The 19,385-nt window shown below is 33.4% G+C and overlaps 2 protein-coding genes across 7 annotated transcripts; one reads left to right on the top strand and one right to left on the bottom strand.

Moving 5' to 3' along the window:
* The first annotated feature begins 855 nt into the window (after window positions 1-855).
* LOC107894691 (E3 ubiquitin-protein ligase RNF170) lies at window positions 856-3,576 on the top strand. Of its 3 annotated transcripts, none has more exons than XM_041084558.1 (5): window positions 856-1,162; window positions 2,362-2,558; window positions 2,693-2,794; window positions 2,967-3,018; window positions 3,087-3,222. In XM_041084558.1, exons 1-5 carry the CDS (start codon window positions 1,015-1,017, stop codon window positions 3,128-3,130), a joined length of 543 nt encoding a protein of 180 aa, XP_040940492.1. In that variant the 5' UTR covers window positions 856-1,014; the 3' UTR covers window positions 3,131-3,222. The 3 variants fall into 3 exon arrangements, with proteins under 3 accessions (XP_040940492.1, XP_040940490.1, XP_040940491.1); XM_041084556.1 differs by having other exon boundaries at window positions 866-1,162; window positions 3,103-3,576; XM_041084557.1 differs by having other exon boundaries at window positions 872-1,162; window positions 2,696-2,794; window positions 3,103-3,576.
* A 194-nt stretch (window positions 3,577-3,770) lies between these two features.
* LOC107894252 (peptidyl-prolyl cis-trans isomerase CYP40) lies at window positions 3,771-8,045 on the bottom strand. Of its 4 annotated transcripts, none has more exons than XM_041084555.1 (10): window positions 7,934-8,045; window positions 7,385-7,609; window positions 5,987-6,487; window positions 5,397-5,484; window positions 5,235-5,287; window positions 4,951-5,055; window positions 4,644-4,719; window positions 4,428-4,465; window positions 4,275-4,338; window positions 3,771-4,183 (listed from the first exon to the last, which is right to left on the bottom strand). In XM_041084555.1, the coding sequence occupies exons 2-10, from the start codon at window positions 7,562-7,564 to the stop codon at window positions 4,167-4,169; spliced, it is 1,122 nt and encodes a 373-aa protein (XP_040940489.1). In that variant the 5' UTR covers window positions 7,565-7,609; window positions 7,934-8,045; the 3' UTR covers window positions 3,771-4,166. The 4 variants fall into 4 exon arrangements, with proteins under 4 accessions (XP_040940489.1, XP_040940488.1, XP_016675004.2 ...); XM_041084554.1 differs by lacking the exon at window positions 7,934-8,045 and having other exon boundaries at window positions 3,771-4,075; window positions 4,165-4,183; window positions 7,385-7,861; XM_016819515.2 differs by lacking the exon at window positions 7,934-8,045 and having other exon boundaries at window positions 7,385-7,861.
* Between the last annotated feature and the right edge of the window lie 11,340 nt (window positions 8,046-19,385).

Genomic DNA, 19,385 nt, shown 5'->3' with positions numbered 1-19,385 from the left:
GAGCGTCACACCATGACGATCTATATTATACTTTTGGTGTATCATTTTGTTATATCATATTTTGTGTAGTAGTGACAAGTATCCCTATATCATGCTTTTGGTATATCATTTTGCTATCTTGTATATAAGATAGTTCTTGATGCATAATTATGCACTATGTAAATATAATTATGCGTGTGGTGTAATAGCTTATGTAGTTGACTCAAATTTTGGCTACAATGATCATCTTAGAACGTTATATATAGTTATTTTGCATACCTAAAATAGTTCTTTACATGTAATTATTTAGTAAATTATATTGTTTATGTAGTTAAATAATATTGTAATTCGTTTACTAGTTAAATAACTGGTCCATATAAACGTAATATTGAGTATAAATAATAGGATTCTTTAACTCGACTTGACTCGACTCGAAATTTTTTCACTCGATCCGACTCGATTTGAAAAAATTTCAAATTGAATTCGGTTGCAAAAATAGGATTCGTCAACTCGACTAACTCGAAATTTTTTGACTCGATTCAACTCGACTCAATCGAATACTCACCCCTAGATGAGATAAACAAACAAAAACTAATATATATCATATAGTATATAGTATATATGTTGGCATCGACATTGCTGTCAATATAGGATGACATAAATTTGAGCGTACTGAATTGCATTTATCTTTCTATGTAAGGATCGAGAAGAATTATAATTACTTTTAAGCAATTGTATAAAAAATTGACCATAGTAAAAAATCCGCCAAAGGATTAAATTATGCAAATACTAAAAAATAATGGAAAAGAAAGAGCAGATTTGGCATTGCCTACCAAAAGGCCAAAACAGTTCTTACGCGATTCTAAGCGGAAACTCGGGAATATATCTATGGAGGGGCACGCATTTTACATTTTTACACTCCTTACATTTAGCACGCCGCATTTTCCTGAGAAAGTGGTGGAAAATATCTTGCGCAAGACATTTTGAAAGCGGAAAGAAAAAGAAAAACGAAAGAAAGAAAGAACAGAGAGGATAATGGAAACAGAGGTAAAAGAAAGAAACTTTGAGGAATCTAGAGGGAACAAGAGGTTTACAGAAACCCCTCCCGATGATGATTGCTGCCCAATTTGCTTTGGTTCTTTCACCGTTCCTTGTCGATCCAATTGTGGCCATTGGTATTGTGGTAATTCTTCTATTTCCTTCTTCTTTTTATTTGGATGTTACATGTCTTAGGTTTGGTCCTTGAGAAAATTTTCAAAGGAAATAGGGTTTGTGCCATGAAATTTGCAAGTGATGTTCAAATTTTAGTTGCAAGCATGAATTAAGATTCGTGAATATATATAAATATTTTTTTTTTTCATCAGAGTTTTTCTCGTATTACTTAAACATCTTGAATTCATAGAAAGCTACCTGTAGGAAACCATTCTCAAACAAAATTTTTTTTGATAACCAAGATCAGCTTCCAAACTAATAATCACCGGACATGACATGCATGAGAAGACTTAAACCAAGATAAAATTCGGAGAAAATACATACATAGTATAGACATTATGTGATCTTAAAATTTCAAGCTCGAATATTAAATTTGCTGTCATATTATTTATGGGCTAATGTCCTGTTTGCGGCATGAATAAGGCGGTACATTGCTTGAAGAAAAGAATCCGTGCTACTAGGAAACAAGTTTCCTTTGCCTCATTGCTTTCTCCTTTTTTTTTTTTTAAAAAAAAGAACTTTTTAAAGAATTATAGAGAAGGTGGACGCTTTTTATGGGACCTTTGCCTGCATATTTCTTTCTCGTATAAGTTACAATGTACGAGCATTTTCAGCGAGGATTTGTTTCCTTTTCTTTATATATATTGGTTCTCTTGCTTGGACTCTTCATTTCTTCTTGAAGCATCCGCGTTCGACACATTTTTAGACATATGGATATAAAGATATGACCATGGGCCTCCAAGATCTTTCAAATACACGGAAAATTTTTAAAAATTCTAACCATGCTGATGTCAGATACATTCGAGTCCGTGTAACTTAATGGGATTGACATTCAATCATGTGAACATGATTAGATGCTAGAAATTTACCACAACTTACGGATCATAGGAGGAAGGGGAGGTGTCACAGAGTTTGGCGTTTGCGCTGTTTGTATTTAACTGAGTTGTTGCTGCGTTCTGTGTTTGACATTGCTGTCATTTTTCTACCAAAAGCTTGTTCATTTGACATAGTTATTGCTATAGCAAACTCGGACTTGCTTTTGGAGTAAAGGGTTGAGTTATTTGTCCATAAATACTCCCGATCAGGGAACGATATACATATATGATCTTGAATCAACTTTCCTCAATTCGGTTCTTTCAACTTGTCCCCACTCCTTTCTGGTGTTGGCAGGCAGTTGCATTTTGCAATTCTGGAACTATTCATCAGCATCTATGCCATGCAAGTGCCCCATGTGTGCTTGCAAGATTGTTAACTTGATGCCCGAGGCATCGCTGCAGCAACAGCAGGACCAAGAAGTTACTCAGGTACTTAAAAGCGTACAGAGGTATAACCTTCTCTTTGTAGGAGGTGCGCTCGGATACATTCAGGTATTTCTGCTAGTCTTTAGCCTTTAATAGGTTGAGTTTGCAAAGTGATTTTGTTGTTTATTTTTCGCCACATTATGAGAATGTTTTGTTCATTGCAAGCAGGCCACTAACATTTCTTTTCCTTCTCTTCTTAGCAGAAACTACGTCAGTTACCATTCTTCATGAAGAAAATATTCCAAGGATTGATGGATCCTGATGCAAATGACACATATATTGCCGAGATGCGCCTTTTTGCAGTTAAGCTGATTCAATATTTACCAGAAATTTCCTTTTCTTCTGTAAATGTATCGGTCAAAATAGGCATCATGCGTATTTACGTTGAATGAGTTGGTCATGTCACTAAAACAAGCTTCATGACTGTTTTTACTGCTTTTTAAAACTCTTTTCATCTATCTGTCATGTTTGCAGATGCTATTAAGTATCATCTACAGAGCCACACCTTTTGATTTCCTTCCAACAGGTATCCTCTTTTAAAACTGAGACACTTATCAACCGTAGGAGACGATTTGATGATTATTGTTACATTAGAATATGATGTTTGCAGGGGGCGTTGGAATCGGAAGAGTGTTTGATTTTTCGGCCATTACTCTAGTACTCATCCTGCGTTTGGTCGGCATCTATCGCAGAAGGCAACTTATGCAACGTGTGAGGCAGGTAGCAACTGTTGAACTTTTACGGGAAGGAACTTAGTTTCTATGATCGGTAACATGTTTATGCCCTTCCCCTTGCCGTTACTGAAAATAGCTGTAAATATGAATCATGTGTGAAGAAGGCTACACTAGGTTTTTTACAGAAGAGGAATGTGGTTTCAGACTTCTGACTGTGGATGTGATTGAGTAGCATGTATGTATGTATGTATGTAACGGGGGCACTACTCGTGTTGCGTTTTGTGTGGCAGCTGTTTTCATTGTTATGGTATATGTATGTAAAACTGTATAGAAACGTTGATAGTAGGCAAGCTGCTTTTCCACCTTGTATGATTATATTAGTTATATAAGGTCTTAAATGTTCATTATTATCCAAGGTGTATGTCTAAAATTGACTTGAAAATTTCAATTCCAACTCGAATTCGATTTAACATAAAAGAAAGGAAAAATTTATCATTCTCCCCAAACTCGTCTAACTTGAACCTGAAATAACCTAACCCAAATGACCTGAATAAGTGCTAAAAGAATAGAAGCAGGCCTTATATAATTCATGGCCAACAAGTGCTAAAAGAACAGCAGGCTTTATAAAATTTTCATACCAAGTCAAGATTCTACATTTTATACCAAATTCTGTAAGAAAGACAGAAGGAATTGATCAGTCTGGGTCTAAATTTCCTATGTATGAAATGCCTCATTAGAATCAAGAATTGGTTCAAGCCTCGGATTTTTGTACAGTTTGAGTTTTGCTGGAATTCTTCCTCTGCTTCCGTTGAAACCCGAGGAAGATTTAGTTAAATCAACATGACACCTACGATAAAGGGCTACGGTTTCATTATTCGTCTGCGATTTCATTAGCTGGAAAACCCATACCTAGGTAAAGAGATCCTAATCAATAAAGCCTGAACCAAGCAACACTATCTCAATACGAAATGGCAAAAAAGACAATTGAAGCTCTTAACTATCATTGGTTATCTGCACCTGCATTGCGCATTCCCAGATAACATCAGGTATCCATCACAAGACATGACAAGAATAAAAGCATGCCAAAGAGCCGACAGACAAAACGTACCAGTGGTGTCTGATTGGAACATCTTACGGTATCGCCTCCTCTCCTCATTGCGCCGATCATTGATCTGCTCATCAAGTTTTATTGCATAAACAGATTTGTTTTGTAAAATATGTAATGCTACAAGATGGGAGTAATTCGATTTTATTTGCTAACCTTTTTCATAGCAGCAGCAAGCTCTTTCTTTATACCACCTGAAACACAATATATTGCAGAAGTCGTAAAAAAAAGTCTCGAGAAGTTCCACAAATTAACAACATCAACAACATAACGATACAAGCTGCCTTGATCTAGTCAATCCCATTTCGCATTCAAAAAGTTCAAAAAACAGGAAATGAAACGATTGTAGCCAAATCAAGGTTCACCACTAACCATCATTTGGCTCCAATTGCAAAGCTTTCTTGAAGCTTTCAGCAGCAGCATCAACATCATTAAGTGCCATGTTTGCCTGCAGAAAGTTTTGGAAATCATTAGGACCGTAATGTGCTTGAATGGACCAAAAGTGCAGAGCATAAAAAACATAACCAAGTAGCAAACCCGTAAAGGTAGCTTCTAAGGAAGGTCTATGGTTATGCATCTAAACATTTTTTTCCCTTGACATGATGAACTCAGACCAAGTATGCACCAAAGCCGACAGCATCCAAGGGATCAAAAACTATTACCAAGGAGAGATACTAACCTGGCCTTGGCGAAACAAGGCTTTCACATTGTTTTCCCCATCACGCATAGCAAACTCTGTGTCCAACAGTGCACCTTTAAGATCCCCTAGTTTCAGTTTACAAGCCTAAAGCAACATAACTTACCAAGTATTAGAAAAAATGTTGTAAGATGACTACCATCAGTCCAAATTACAAGTTGACGGACAAGAAAAGAATAAAGTTATTTTCTAACATGGTATTTAGAAAGTAAATATAGTGCCCAACAATTGATGGATTCAGTCAAAGAGTGAAGAATGAAGCTTACAGAGCTATTTGTGAATATCTGAGATTTTGTCTTCCGCAAACTTGAAGTCTTCTCTGCAAAGCCACAACATAATATACATAGAACGACCATGGTGCGTTAGGATTCATACTACTTAATAAGTGAAAGATGATACCATGTAGAGCAAAAGAAAATAGACATCACCTTCATCGATCCCGTCTTTCTCCCAGCAGATATCTAAGTAGCGTAGAGCCTTTCGGTATTTTCTGAGTGCCATCTTGTAGTCTTGTTTCTATTAAAGGACATCCATTAGCACAAAAAGAGACCATCTTGAAATTTCGAGTTAAGCAAGAAGGTTGCGCGCAACTGCTATGTGGCAATTAACCCATTACTGCACTAATAAACTGATATGGACGCTTTTATTGCAATAGAAGTTTTCAGTTTTATTTATTTATTATATCAAGTTTTATTAAGACTTTTACTTTTACTTATTTTCTATATTATATTAAGTTTTTATTTCCTTCATAAACTCTAAGTTATGAATTCTATTAGGACTCTTTTCTTGCCAATATGAAATAAAGAGATAAACAATTATTCTATCATAAAGAAATGTTATTTTGAGAGGGATAAACAATTATTCTATCATAAAGAAATGTTATTTTGAGAGGGGATTCAGTCAAGGACGAATCTGCCTTTTGAGTAACCATAGGTCGAAGCAAAAATTCTTTCTCGTCTAGACCTCTGACTGGATCCTATGCCAAGGCACATAACATAAGCATGCATAATCCCATTACCTTATAATATTCATTTCCAAAAGCCTTGATAGAATCCACAGCAGTCATCCACCAAGAGAGCTCATCAGGGCTCTCATCGAGGTCAGCTGGCCAATCGGCATAAGCATCACCATCATTGAAAAAATTGGATATCCCATCATCTGCCCCCTCTGGGATTTCTCCACAATCGACAATTGTAACATCGACGGTGGGACAATCAGCTTCACCAGTAGTTACGTGCTCAATTGAACGAACGACTCCCATTCCTTTGACAACCTTGCCAAATACAACATGTTTCCCATCTAAATGAGAAGTGCGAGTTGTAGTGATGAAGAACTGAGAACCGTTTGTGTTAGGACCAGCATTCGCCATTGATAACATCCCTTTCCTTTCATGTTTCATATCAAAATTTTCATCTTCGAATTTCAAACCGTAAATTGACTCTCCTCCAGTACCATCTCCTGCAGATATATCTCCACCTTGTACCATAAATCCTTTAATAACCCGATGAAAACGACCTCCCTGAAATGAAAACATATATATCGTTCAATCCCAACAAAAATAAAATTCCCATCCAAAGTCATGCATAATCACTTAACATTGAAATTCCTATTCATGCACGTTTTATGCAATATGCTACTTGCATTACAATGACATATCCAATTTTTGAAGATCACAAGTACAGGCTTATATCATATTGTTTGAGTCCAAGAATGAATATGGAATAACTTTTCTGGAAAATGGAAATTAAAATCAAGATCATGAATATGATTTAAGTCAAAGCAAGTACCCCCTAAGTTTTTCTATTTCTAGGTCTCAAAACCAGCACTACAGCGTAAGAGCATTTCATAGACAAACCATTGGTAGCATCACAAAAAGTTAGATGACATCTCTACTTTCTTCCATCTGATTAAAGATGAGTTAACATGGCATTACTAAAGCAAAAAAGATGAGAACAATTGAACCTTAATGACATGCTGGTTGCCAGAAACTGATGTCAAGGTATGTTGAGGATGATCAAAAAGATTGAAGCTTTTACTATAGAATGAAGAAACAATCACAGAAAAACCTCAAAAACTTGGAGATTGACACAAGTAAACAACCAAAACAAAATTCCAAGTGATTCCAGATTTTCTTGTTCAAAAGATCCATCAGCAAAATCAGGAAACAAGTAACAACAACAACAACAAGATTCAAGTTGACAACAAATAAACAGCATGAATTACTTATATACAACATCTGGAAAAAAATCAATCTCTCATTCCAAGAACACAAAGAAAAGAAAACCCCGTTACTTTGGACAAGTTCAAAGACACAAAAGCCATTTCATACAACCATAAGCAAAACCAGCAAAGACCCCAGAAAGCAAAATCCTTACAATAAGGTAAAACAAAAAGGGAGAGAAAGAGAATAAGGGACCTTGTAGTGGAGAGGAACAGCAGTGTTAGGGCCAATGCCCTTTTCACCAGTGCAAAGAGCCCTGAAATTCTCTGCAGTTTTGGGTACTACATCATTGAACAGTTCCACTATTATCCTTCCCTCAAGCTCTTCTCCAATGCTTATATCCAAATAACATCGTTGCCTCCTCATCATATTCATACTATAATAATCTCCCTTTTCTTTCCTTTCTTTCTCTCTTTGTACCTATACATACATACATACACATATATAAATAAATAAATAATTACCTACTCTTTCTCTCCAGAGACTTCCATCTGTAAAACCCTAGTCCCATTATTTTCTCTTTTTTTAATTTATTTATTATCCATTAAAAAAATTGGGGTCTGTGACTCTTTGAAGTTTCGGCGAGGCACTGGTCTGCGGCTCCCCCTTCTCTCTCTCACTGCTTATTTTTTTTTCTTTTTTTGTGTATAAAATAATTGAACAATAAAATACATTGCACTTTGTTATTTCATTGATTAACCCCTTTTTTATGTATTTCCTTTTCTTTCAGGGGGCATTGATTACCTTCTATAAATGATTTGATTGTTTTTACACCTCATAGGACAGGCAGCATACGGAGAGATGTCAGCATGATTGAGAGATTCTGCTTTGTATTGTACTTTGTACGCAAAGACAAATCTTGGGATTTTGTTTTTGATTTTGTTGATAGATTTTTAATTCATCAAACCCTACACCAAAATTGTCAGCTTCAGATAATCAACTTATAATTGATTGGAATTTTGCGCACAACATGTTTGTTAATATGTCAATGTAAGATGTTTGGATAAGCTGCCACATTTTTGGCTTTTTCTATAATTTTTTTAATAATTAAATTATATTCGAACCCAAAATGACTTCAATTTTAAACGATTTGTTTTCGTAAAACCACTTAATTACATGGTTTAATTATATTTCTAACTCCTCTTAAAATATAATGTTTTAATCTAATCCATTTTAACCACTCGATTAAATAAAAAAATTAATTTTGGGTCTTTCCTAAAAAAATAATATTTCAATTTAATATGTTTTAACATTAAAGCTCTAAAAAATGTTTTCTTAAAAATAATGGCACTAATATGTTCAAATAGCTATTATCTCTAATTATTTCGGTTAAAATAATGAAGCTAACTTTTTCTTAAAAATGAACATTTTAACTTATGGTGGCGATATAGATATTTGTATATATTAAAAAGATGTTTTTAGAGGGGAAATTTATGTATCTATATAGAAAAAGAATGCCCACTTCTCTCATTGATCCTTTTATTATGCTCATATTTGGAATTTAGTATTTATATTTTAATTTGATATAATTTCGTCATTTACTTTTACAATGATATTAGTTAATCCAAATTGTTAACATCTTTAATTTTTCTAATTAAAATATTGACGTAAATTTTTTTTAAAAGCATTATTCAACACAAAAAAAAAATCTATTTCGAATATGATAAGTCGGAATGAGTATTTTAATTAAAATAATTAAAGGGATCAACTCTTTGGACTAACTTGATATTATAAAAGTACAAGAACCATATTAAAATATAGATACTAAATCCAAAATTTAAACATAGTAGTGGGATCATGACCATAATTTGACCTAAAACAATCTATGTCTAAAACAATAATTTATCTTTTGATTTCATAAAAAAATTGATATCTTTTTTTTAACTAACAATATTAGCAACTAAATCTGAATTTTTAAATCTGAAAAGTAAATGACTAAATTCTTAAAAATAAAAATATGAGTGACCAAATTTCAAATCTACCAAGAATATAAGGATTTGAAACCTATTTTAACTTTTAACTTTCAACTTTTTACTTTAAAAAACAAAAAGAAAGTAACCCAGTGGGAAACATGAGGTAACGTACTAGTTTAATCCATGATTTTAAAAATCGAACAAGTGATTCAACCAATTAAACTATCAATTCTCAATTCCAACATGATTAATTTGATTTTAATTAAATAAAATATAAAAATATTTATAAATTATAAAAATTAATTTAACTAATTCAACCGTCCATTTTTATCTTGTATACTACCCAATATCCAACTTAAGTGATTTAAATCTCAATCCAATCTGATTCTACTGTCATGGTTTAACCTAATCGTATTGTCAAAAGTATATGTACGTAGTGGAATGCGATTGAATGGGAAGCCCACCCAAGGTGGAATTGTGGGGGCTTTCAAAGGCAAAAAGCCGGGAAAAAAACAAAAAAACAAAGGCTAACCCGATTTACAATTAGCTAGGTGGTGGAGGGTTTTAACAACTTTGCTTGTTGCCCACTTATGAATAATGATGGCCTATGTTATGAATGTGAATATTGAGTCCACGTAAGCTTGACTCTAACATGCCCTATTGCCTTTTACAAGAGAGTGGAGGGGATGACAATGAACTTTCCACTTTCATTGGTATTTCAAGATTTGTGGGAAATTATGATAATTAATAAACTAATTATTGTTTTGGCATAATGTTTCCTAATAAATAACATCTTGTTTTGAAGGATCTGTCTTTTCTGATGTTCTCACTGCTCTCTAGGCTGATATATTAAGAAATTTGGTTTGATTGGAAACTTGCATGCACTCATATTAAACAAAGGGACCCTCATATATTCTTTTCCATGTTGAAACCAACATCTTGAATATACTGTTATGAGTCAGTAGGTACAGCATCCAACTTTAATTTCAATGCCTTGAGATCAACGTCATACTCTATTTCGGTTCAATCTGCGATGCTTTTTAGTTCCACATCGTTGATATTAACATTGGTGGTGGCATTTTAGGCTTGTTTTTCCCTATCAATCAACTTTTCAAGCTGCCAACAGCTGCTGATCATATTGCAACAATATATCACTCCATTTAGCCTCTTTACTGTGCTGAAATTTGGTGTATAATTTCTGTCCTTTAATTTCATAGTTTCTCTGATTTTATAATTTCATCATTGACATAATGATACGTATGAGCTTCATATTCAAAAAAATCCTTCTCCTATCATCATTTTTAATGATTTTTATGGTTTCAAATGGACGGCCCCCTATTATGCATGCTTTTGCTATGTCCCAGAGTGCACATTTTCATTTTCAAATTACCATTTGTGCTCTAAATTAAAAATTTATTGATATGGTGTCTAATTACACTAGTTTAGTGATAACTTTGTGTGGATTTAGATTTATAGTTCTGTAACCCATTCTTATCACAATTGTAATGCAGTTGCTTGCACTTAAATATTATCAATATATGCATATGTATATATTTAATTTTTTTCATATTTAATAATTGAATAATAATTAATTTTTATTACTCATGTATCAATATATATTTAATTTTCTTAAAAATATTATTTAAATTTAAGGTTTATACAAGACTATTATCTAAGGTCTGGTCATCGAGAGCCTTGTGTCATGAGCCATGGATTGAAACTTGTGATGAATGCACACAAAATGTCTTATGGAGGTCAACTAATTAAATGGGGCTCATTTGACCCATTTTAATTGGCCTAATTCATGAAACATATGGAGAAAGTCATCTACTTTAAGCTTTGGTGGCCTGGTTAAACATTCCAATAAAACTAGAGTTATCATGATTAATATTTTGTAATCCTAAAGGATAAGATTGTATAGTGTTTAAATCTCTTAAGACTCTCATCTTGCAGATAGGCTTTAATCTCGGCCATCAATGTAATTTAATCTTACCGTTAGATTTGGGAACTCAAATATAAATAGAGGTCCTCCCTTTCATTTGAAATCACTCTATTGTAATTCTTCAAAATTAATAGAAATACTTTGAGAGCATTTACTCAAACACTTGGTTTGCTTATTTTTCCTATGGTTGTTTAGTTCATTTTTTTGTTTTTTCGCTTGAGAGTTTACTTCCGCTTTATTTTGGTACGTTAGAGAATTTCCCTCGAGAATTCTTGCATTTTTGAGAGATAGACTAACTTAAGCGGATTTGAAGTAAAGGAATCGTCTAAAGCCGCGCAATTTGCCAAACTAAAGTTCTAGCCTCATGACATTTGCATGTTTTTTCTAATTAAGCTTGTGTTTGAAGTTTCCAATTGTAAAACCCCTATACTCGGCCCAACTACCGGATCAAGTATAGAAATGCAACATTGATTGTAAGAAACTTTAATAGTAATATCAAAATAAATATAGCATTATATTTTACACATTGATTTTGTTATTTCAATATATTAAGGATAAAAATTTTCAACCGTTTTTTTATTTAGAACAATATAAAGTGAAATAAGGACTATTGTGAAAATCAGGGGACATGGTCATGTCCCCAAGCCGTGTGGATCTCTATGACCGTGTGGTTCAACAATATTTTCTTCCAGTATCCACATGGCCATGCGGTTAGCCCGTGTGGGTCACATGGTCGTGTGGTTGACCCATGTGGATTTCAAGAACCGTGTTTAAGTTTGAAATTTAAGGGATAATTTTCCCAATTAATCCTTCATATTTTTCCCATTTCATTCCCTATTCAATTTGTCAAATTAAACTAAACCAATCTACAATTTAAGCATATAAATCACTCATAACATTAACATAATATCATACACCACAAGCATAGAGATTTTGATTAAGTTTTCAAATTACTAAAGTTTGCATTTTAGTCTTTCATACACATTCTCACACTATTTAGCCTATGTACATGCCAAACTAGACCAAAATTTTGTGTCATACTCTTATCCAAACTTGGCGATGTGATGAGATGAACTAACCACGACCTCGGTCTTAACTTTCGAATTCTATCTTTAACCTACGCATTAAGTCGGTGAAGTCTTAGTAAGTACAACAAGAATTAAAACCATTAAAGTAACAATTAATATAATTTATTTCATAATACATTTCATACATCAACTATACTCAATGCCATCATTAAATTAATTCTTTTCAATGTAAAAACTTACCTTAACTTGCCTTACCACACTAATCATTCATGTTATTCACTCTTTTATTTCGTTGCCCATTGTAGAAAGTTAGGATATACAGAACATATGTAGAGCTGCACAGAAGTGCGTTAATAGAACAGAGATACACAAAGTGCTATATTAGAAAAGAGGGCACCATAGTGTAATACAGAACGGAGGGTGCACTATATTTCCATTAATGACATGCCACCTATATCCTAATGGTTCTTATCTCATCTAGTAGGCAATGCTTTTGGACCATAACATTTACTCAATTAGCAAATATGCTATAACTTTTCACCTTTCATAATTTAGTCCCCATTTGCATAAATACATTATAATTTGTAAATTTCATTACACATTTGATGTCCATAACATCATATCTTTAATATTCTTTATTTAAGCCCTCTTCTAAACATTTAAAATATCATAAAATTTTTTGTTTAATTTACAATTTAGTCCCTTTTCCACCATCATCATAAATTACTACAATTTCAGAACATAAACTAAAATTTGAATCACGCCCATTAATATTCATTAATGAATTCTACACATGACATTAATAGATTAGTAATTAAACTATTTAATTAACATAATATATAACTAAATTGGAATTAGGCAAGGTAAAATTATTGAAGTACTTACAACCAAGGCTTGGATGATATGTTTTTCTTTCTCTTTACTCATTGATCACCTCTTTTCCTTTATTTTCAATTTGATCCTTATCTTTTCTCTCTTTTTCTTCAATTCCATATCAAAACACATAACATTTACATGTTAAAATCACAGTCAAATAACAATTTGATACTATTTTATTGAAATAAACATGAATTCATGAAGATTTCATCATATCTTACCTTGGTCTCTTGAAATCAAAACCTAATTCTTACTTTCTCTCTCCTCCAATACATCTATAGAAACTCTTCTCATTAAAATAAGCTGTCTACTAGTCTTCTCTATTATTTTTATTAGGAAAACATCAAAGAAATGGAAGAATTTAAGCTCAGAATGGCTCAAAAATGGTGGAAAGACCTATTTGGAATAAAAATAAAAGTTTGATAGAAGGCTTAATGGGTTGTGATGTTGTTGGCTTCCCAAGCAAGGATAAAAGCCTTTCATCTTTTCTCTATATTTCTACATAATTCTTTAAAAATATCTTCTAATTAAATATTAATTTTTACAATTTGACCCTCCAATCATCTTTTAGCACAATTCAATCCTTAATCATTAAGTTTCCATAATTATCTTATTTAACCTATTACTATTATATCCTTTATCTTTTTCATAACACCATATATGAATCATATTCTACTTAGTAAAATTTCATCTCTAATTCTTCCTTATTTCCACCAATTCCATGGAATCTCTCCTAACTTTTTAATTTCCTATTTTTGCCACAACACTTTGTATTCTTCTACAATTTGGTCAATATCTTAAATTAAGTTTTCTCATCTAAAAAGCATTTTCTAATTTCCTATCGTCTTTAACTACTTTCTAGATTAACACTCAAATTTCATGGTTTATTCTTTTAAAAATTTCACTAATATTTCTTAACTCGACATAGCACCGTACGTAGCTCCGCGGCATAATAAGGATGTTACACTGATATTACCAGTTATTTGAATTTTTCTCATTTATTTTGAAATTGTTGTTGTTTTCCTTTGTTTTGAAGTGACCAACACATTTATAATTATGTGTTTCATGGGTTCATTGACAAATTTATGGAGCTTTTCCATCAATTAAAACACCCAAGTTTGTTCACCGTGTGCTTATATACAATTCTCACCTAAAGTGGATATAACAAGTTTGTGAAATTTGCGAACTTGTTGTCATGGAGGTTATAAGATTGGTACGTTGCTTTAGATGATTTTTCTGCTCATTTGTTCAGGTTTCTATTTATTTTCCCTGACTGCTCTAGTAGGAGGGTAGTTTGATCACATTTACAGAAGAAGCAAAGGCCCGTGAAAGGTTTATAACAAAACCCATAAGGGGTTACACCCCATGGACAGTTAACACCTAATATACTTATTTATACTTGCATATACATGCATATCTATATGAGTTTGAGAAGGAGAACCCGTGAAGGGTCCCCACGAGTAGTTATACCCCTCTTGCATATATGTATGTTCATATAGTGTATATTGTTAAAGAGGGAGCCCACGAAAGACTTCTAGGATATTCACATCCATATTCACATCCACTGTTTATCTTTATATCATAACTATAAATTCTACATATCATACCTATAGTTCTACATGCCTCACATAATTCGGGTTGATTTGGTCAATAGTAGTGATTTGATACAATTTTCGTCACATAAATCCAAGCGGAGTTGACTTGGCTAGCGGTTGTGATTCAATGTGGGAGGACCTTACTCTCTACGTTATTACAGGCTACGAGAGCCATAATAGTGAATCGATTTATGATTCTTACCATAAGGCTCCCCCAATGCATCTAGGAGCATGATCTATTGTAAGCCTTCTACCACGTGCGAAAAAGCACCACCATCTTTTCTGTAAGCCTCTCTCATGCGTTTGGGAGCAGAGTAATCTTATTACCTTTCATAAACCTCCCCCCAAGCATTTGGGAGAAGTCATTTTATTATCTTCCTTAAGCCTCCCCCCATGCATCTAGAGTAGGGCCATTTTATTTCTTTTCGTAAGCCTCCCCTCATGTGTCTTGGAGCAGGGTAACTTTATTACTTTTCGTAAGCCTCTCCCCATGCATCTGGAAGCAGAGTCACTTTATTACTTATAGATTTTCCACATCTATCATCCTTAAGTTTACTGGTAGGATCGCCACACCCATTAACAACTTGGTCGAGTTGTCATAGTCATCAACAACCTAATTGGGTCGCCTAACTCGTCAACAACTTGGTTGAGCTACCATACTCGTCAAGAATATAGTCAGGTTGCCATACTCATCAACAACCTAGCCAAGTCACCACACTCGTCATCCTTGTGTTTACTAGTCAAGTCTTCATACTCATCAACAACTTGGTTAGGTTGCCACATCCGCCATCCTTTCATAAACACTTATTTAATAATACTTGTATAAAATTAAAGGCCAAAAGCTACATTGGCTAACATTATTTATAACATGAATAATCCTCCTACTTACATTTGAACGGACATTATGCATTTCTTATGTTTTACCAATGAGTATGCATTTCAAATAGATAGTCCATATTTCTTACATTCATATTCTAACGAACAGTATGCATTGCTTACATTTTATATCACCAATGAGTGGTTTACACCCTTTCCATTTTATATCATCAACAAACAATTTGCACTTCTTACATTTTATACTATCAATGAACGGTTTCACACATCTTACGTTTTATATCGCCAAAGGATAGTATGCATTTCTTACATTTTATATAGTACCAACTAACGGGCCGAATCTCTTACATTTTACATTACCAACGGATAGCTTAGACCTCTTATATTTTACATTTTCAATAATCGCATTTGCCATATACATACGACACGTCTTCATTGTATAAATTTGGATCTTCTAATTGACAACTACACCACTCGAGCATACATTATACATTTTTGGATTGTCGAGCCAATGGGCATTCTACCCGCTAAATCACAAAGTGAAATTTATATGAGTTAGTTATGAATAGAAATACCATTCGTAAACACATTATCTAAAAGGGTGCACATGAATTCCAATAGCCCTACATGATATCATATATTCACAGGTCATCGGGCCTATAATTGTACCTTTCATCTCGTTACTTTATTTGCAACAACTACCACCCGCGAGGAGAACTTGCGAATAGTTTCAAGTCAATGTCACTTTATCACCTACCTCTCAACTAGGGGAGACTATTGTTATATCCCTACTATAATTTGGACCCAATTGGACCCTCCGTTAGGCCCTCACTGATCTTGTAAATACCCAAAGGTAGCAACATAGTAGGGGGACTCCTCTCCACTCAAAATCCTAATGCACTAAGAATTCATCCTGCTACATTTTTTCCTCTTGGCCCTAAAATGGGTGAATTGGCCTCCTTCGACACTGTCCCCTCCTTCTCCACTTCTGTTGATACTATGTATCAACAGTTTCATATATAAATTACATAATATATATATAAAGCATATTATAAACTTGAAAAAAGAATGATACATATTCGAACCATGTGATTCAATCTCCTACTTCTAATATTGTATTACAAATATTGATTTGAACAAATTTAAATATTACAACTCAAGTTTAGTTTACATATCAAAAGGCTTAATTTATTTTTTTCTAAACCCAATTTCAGACCTAATGTTTTAACAGACGTATCTTTAGATTTGAAAAAATAATCCGACTTCTTGAATAAATCTAGGGTTGGTTATATATAAGGGCAATGAAAATGCCACTAGAATGTTGAAATCGGGTAGAAGAAGAAAGACATGCAGCAGCCAAGAAAGCCCAATTTCCTTTCTTAGACACATCTATCTATGCCTACGTATATTAAAATCATCCCCTGGAAAGGAGATGCGTACACCTGTTTTTTCGCTTTCAAGTTTGTTGAAAAAGTACACAACTATTTACATTATACTTAGTATAACCTTTTTTATTCACGCTGGATTCATTAATTTGTTGAAAAATTAAATTGTAGAAGAAAAAGGGGAAAGACCTCCTAAATAAAGATGAACTTAATAGTTCAGTGACTTAAATGAAATTTTTTTAAATAATTTAATGATTATTTTATAACTTGAAATTAAGTGACTAAAATATAAATTTATTAATAGTTTAATAATATTAAGTGTAATTTATCCTAATAATAATTAAAGGCTCTAAGCATGGAAAAGGGCATGCCATACCGATGCAGTACACGTTTGTACCATGAAAAAAAAATTATCTTTGACATGTCGATATTCAATGATGACATTAGATTTTAAGTAAATTTGGAATCAAAATTAAGACAAATTTTTAACTAAGAGTAAAATTCTCTCAAAATTATTTTTTATTAATAAAATTTAAACTCAAAATGATATAAACTCCTCATCATTTGAGGTAAGGATGGGAGGTGAATGAGAGAGACTTCACCTTTGAGACCATTGAGTAGATAGTTGATAATGGAGACTGTAGTAGCTGAGACAAAAGCTGCCCAAATCACATGCTTTTTTTTGGTGGCCTGATAGCCACGTGATGCTATATTGAAGTACTGCCATTGCTTGCCCATCCTCCAAAATGGGTTATTTCTAAGTCAAATTTGTCATTATTTCCTTTCTTTCTACAAAAGATTGACTAGAAAGAAGAGGGCATGCAAAATTGCATATGAAAAGACAATTTATTAATTATAATGGTAACCTATATCACCAATCATTCTAAAATAGCAATTTTTTTAGTTTTATTATCCTAAAGTTTTTTTAAATTTAATCACTTTAATTAAAATAATTATTTGAATTGATAACTGTTGCTAAAAATCTCATTAAATCTATTAAAGGATTGTTAACGTATCTTTTTTTTTACTAAAATTAAGAACCTTTCTATAATTATTTCAAAATACCTTTTTCGATTTTTTTACAACATAAGAACTACCGATTATCATCACTACTCAACACTAACCATAAGAACCATAAAAACTACTCCTCTGCCCCACACCATAAAAACAACTTTACACGACTACTTCACCCATAAGAGTGATGCAGTTATCAAATGAATTTTAGCATTAAAAACAAAAGCCCAACTGCTAAAATTTTTGTATACTTAATCTCATAAGCTAAAAAAGCCATGAATTCAAGTCAACTCCATTCCACAGAGGTCAATACACTTGCATCAATAAAATAAATAACCCTAAGCATAGTGTAATGAAAGCACCCATCTTTTCTAGCTTTATGTAATGCCCTAAATTTTGGGCCTAGAAGTTCTGGGTTTTTGAGTGTAGTGACAGTGAGAAGGTTGCACATATGTGTTTAGCTCTGCACTTTAATGTTAAAATGAGCTTGTTGGTTTGGTGGTTTTGTGTGTGTTAGTTTGACTCTAGATCCTTGGTTCGAGTCTCTATGTAGGTGTTTTGGAAAACATTTTATTTATTTCTGTTTTAAGTTAAAATACTTATTTAGTTTATTTATTTACTATTATTCATTTTTAATTTTAATTTTAATTTTATTCTTTTTCCTTTTTACGTTCTTTTGTGTTCCTCTTCCCCTCTTCGTTTTTTTCTTTTTTCTATTTTCTTTCTATGAAAATGAGCTAATTGCGGATTTTGGAGTTTCGCTCCTCTGTTGTTTCCTTCGTCGTCGAAAACAGGTGTGGGATTCGAACTTTCTCTGCATTATTTTAGTTTTCCTGAATTCTGATTTGACCTATTGTGTTTGAGTATTTTTAACGCTTTGGTTTTGGTTTTCTGAACGCTGAAAGTGAGAGAAATACTCCAATTGTTGACATGTTTTCGATATTACTTAAGTTGGGGATGGTTTAGTGGCTAAAGTGGTGCTTTCGGTGCTGTTTTAGGGTGGTTTCATGACCTTCCTAACGGCCACACGAGCGTGTGCCGAGGCACACAGTCGTGTGCTACCCTACACATGGGCGTTTGGACCCCCATACGGCCAGGGCACACGGGCATGTTGCCCTATTTCGCCATATTTTGATTTTAAGGCATATGTAAGTGCGATAGGGACTTTGTGTGTTTAAACCCTTAGCTAAGCTTTAGTAAGGGTGTTTACAACTCTGATTTGAGTTTGGATAATGCATATTTGTGATTGGTTGTGTGACATGGTTGATTCTTAACCCGGTTAGCTAGGTGAGCGTGCGTTCAACTAGTTTTTATCTGACCATCTGACTACGTGTCATTGATATGTGAGATTATTTTGTAATTGATACTAAACTCAAGTAATGAGTGTGTACATTTCTGATTCTGATTAACTGAATATGAGTGACTATCTCTAATTGACTATCTGGAATTGGTATTCTAAGTTTTGTGCATCTGTCTGCATACATACATTTGCATGAACTATTTTGGGTGAGATTTTGAAGAGAAGGGAGATTTACGAAACTGGCAACTGATCTGCTGATGACTGATAGCCCTATTACCCAGAAGGTTGTGGGCGGTCCTAATACCCTAA

Source organism: Gossypium hirsutum, chromosome A13, assembly GCF_007990345.1.
Source record: "Gossypium hirsutum isolate 1008001.06 chromosome A13, Gossypium_hirsutum_v2.1, whole genome shotgun sequence".
Lineage (NCBI taxonomy): Eukaryota > Viridiplantae > Streptophyta > Magnoliopsida > Malvales > Malvaceae > Gossypium > Gossypium hirsutum.
The sequence above is the reverse complement of the archived record's forward strand: the minus strand, read 5'-3'. Positions and strand labels throughout refer to the sequence as shown.